Raw genomic sequence first — 2910 nt, 5'->3', positions numbered from 1 at the left:
GCCATGACTGGTATGTTACATGGATCCTTCAAGGGTGACAGAAAGTGACCCTTAGCCCCACAAGCCACAAGGACATAAGACCTGGTCTACTGAATGCTTCCAGCTTCACCTGTTGCCCACCATGTCCTATCTGCTCTAAGGACCCTGGACCACTGCCCTCTCTGAACACCTTGCTTGCACGCCCTTCGAAGCCCAGCACCTTTGCTCTCACCTATGACCTCTTTCTCCACCAATCCCAGCTCAGCTCTTTCCTAACTCTCTTGTCCAGTTGCCCAGCCAAGCCTCTGTGATTCTTCACTGAGCTTCCCATTGGTTTTGTCCATTTAATGGTTTGCTCTCCAGACATTCCGTCACAGGATGCCATCTAGAGATAACTCATTTCCTACAGATTGGATTTACACGTTCCTCCATCCAGACTCACTCGTAACCTACGGAAGTGGGTATGACTGTGGTTCTCACTTCATGGATGAGAAAACTGGGACTCAGAGAGGGTAGTAACGTAGCCCCAGTCACTCAGCTAGTGGACGATACATGGGGAACCAGAAGCTTGACCACCATGTGACATCCAAGCCCACGTTCTTCCCCACCACAGTCTCCCTCAGCTGTCTGCCCACTCTTTGGCCCCTCCTTAACTAGCTAAAGCTCCATAAGACTCCTCCTTGCACAGGAGAAGTGCACAGCGAATCATGGCTGAATTGGAAACCCCAAGGCCACTAATCCAAGAGGCAGCAGCTGGAGAAAGAAGGGATGCTCCAAACCGAGTCTGCCACCATCCATCCATTAAGTTTCCAACAATTCCACCCCTCCACGTGTCTCTGAACTGGGGTCCTTATTTTGTGCCTGGCATGACTTCACTCTTGACTATGTATTTCTCCTTAAGATCAATAAGCTGCTTAATTGCCAAGGAGGGGGAAAGGATATTGACCAGATAGAATATTGACCGGGCTACACTAAGTCCATTTACACAGGGCATTACGTACATCACAGGAGCTTGGGATAGATGCTGAGCCCAGATGGTGAAGCAAGGAGCTAAGAGCACTGGAGATCAGCGCAACCAGCTGCTGTCTCTGGGGTAGATGGCTGCGCTTGCCCCACATAAACAGAAAAGCCCTAAGGGATTTCAACCTCCCAACAGGAAGCTTATCTTGAGAACCCAAGTGCAGTCTGACGATCTTCACATAGACAAACTTCCGTTCCTTGAGACAAGAGCCTAGGCAGACCCTCTACCTAGAAGCCATACTCCTCCAGGGTGTAGATCCAAAAGAATCGAAGTCAGCTACAATCGTGGCGATTGTGCACCCATGTTTACTGTAGCCCTACTCACAATAACGGTGGTATGGAGTCAACGGGCACCCATCCGCAGATGAATGAATAAAAAAATGTATACTATGTGTGTGGGGGGTTATGTGTGTATTTACAGCACAGTATTGCTCACTATAAAGAAGAAAATCATGTCATTTGGAGGAAAATGGACAGAAGCAAAAAAAAAAAAAAAAAATCATCATTTTACCTGCAGTGAGCCCAGTTCACAAAAATAAGTATTACATGTTTTCCCCTGTATGTGAGACTTGGGGAAGTGTAAAAATAAAGGGGTGGCTATCAGGATGTGGATGAGCAAATAAAGCAAACAGCTTAATTTTCAGGATTACTAGACGAAAAAAAAATGGCAGCTCCCAAAGTAAAGAAAGTGTGAAAGGGCCATCCTCAAAAGTACGGAGCCAAGCAAAGACACAAAAGGTAAATGGAACCATTGCGAGATGGGTCAAGGGTTAAACAGCTGTCTCTCTACAGGATACACCCGCGACGCATAAGGCACAACTCTGAAAACATCCAACATCCATCATCATCAGGGAAATGCAAATCAAGACCATGGTGTGACCACGCCCACAGCCTTTCAGATGGCTTCCACCTCTCTCTCTCCTCTCCAGCCTTGGTGGGACCTTCTATGACCTTCAGTAACCCATGTCTCTCTGCAGCGATGCTATCACAGTTTGCCCATAGCTGACTGTGTCTAACCTTGGTTTGTTCCCAGGTGTGCTAGCCTGGGGGCACTATGCCATCCTAAGTATCTGTGTTCTGCGTCCCTTGCATGCAGGGCAATTATACCCTGAGATGTATTTCTAGTTCTCCTAACCCACACCGAAATACAGTGGTTCCAGCCTCCCTACTTTTAGGGTAGAAAAACCGAAGCTCAGAGAGATGTCGCTCAAGGCCACCTCAGCAGAGCCACTCATGAGGTCTAACTTGTCCAGCCCTAAAGCTTGTCTGTGTTCTTCCTTAGAAATAATTTTAGGAAGTAAGGTGGATGTCAGAACTATGGGATCCAAAAACGGAATCTACCACTGTTACTTCAACTCTTGACCAGAAGTGACAACTCTCTCTACCCTGTGTGACACTCAATCGCGCCTTGCCATGGTCACTTCCCTATTGCCTTACCGTAGGTCGCTTCCATATGATGCCTCGAGTTTCTGGAGAGCCTGGTCCAAGATCCCTGTAGCCCAAAGCTGATGGACATGCTGGAAATTCTGGGTCTTTAAATAGGACCCCTGAGTTCAAGCATTGCTTTCTCAGGGTCTCAAAGTCCTGGCCCAGATACTTCACAGCATTCTGGTTAGAGCCAAGACCTTCAGCAGCTGCACGTTGCTTAGATACTCCAGCCGCCAGGGCTGCCATGGCCTAGCTGGGCGTCCTGGAGGTGACAGGAAAGCAGACACCTGCCCTATGGGGACGCTGCCCTATAAGCCAGCTCATGGGGAGGTGGGGCATGTCAACTTCCCTCCCAAGGGAGGCCCTGTTCCAAAGGGACGTGAGTCATAAACAGGGTCAAATATGTACCCAAGGTGCAGTAACTGCCCCACCTTCTCCTGCTGTTCCCAGACTATTCAGATGCCACAGTGGGGGCTATCAGAA

The 2910-nt window shown here is 48.6% G+C and overlaps 1 protein-coding gene across 1 annotated transcript in view; it reads right to left on the bottom strand.

Moving 5' to 3' along the window:
• Capn8 (calpain 8) overlaps positions 1 to 2673 on the bottom strand; it is a 68855-nt gene extending 66182 nt beyond the window's left edge. Inside the window, 1 exon segment of the mRNA XM_031342985.1 lies at positions 2437 to 2673. Within this exon segment, the coding sequence (XP_031198845.1) occupies positions 2437 to 2673 (237 nt within the window).
• Between the last annotated feature and the right edge of the window lie 237 nt (positions 2674 to 2910).

This window comes from Mastomys coucha, unplaced genomic scaffold (assembly GCF_008632895.1).
Source record: "Mastomys coucha isolate ucsf_1 unplaced genomic scaffold, UCSF_Mcou_1 pScaffold1, whole genome shotgun sequence".
Taxonomy (NCBI): domain Eukaryota; kingdom Metazoa; phylum Chordata; class Mammalia; order Rodentia; family Muridae; genus Mastomys; species Mastomys coucha.
This window is presented reverse-complemented; position numbering and strand designations above follow the sequence as displayed.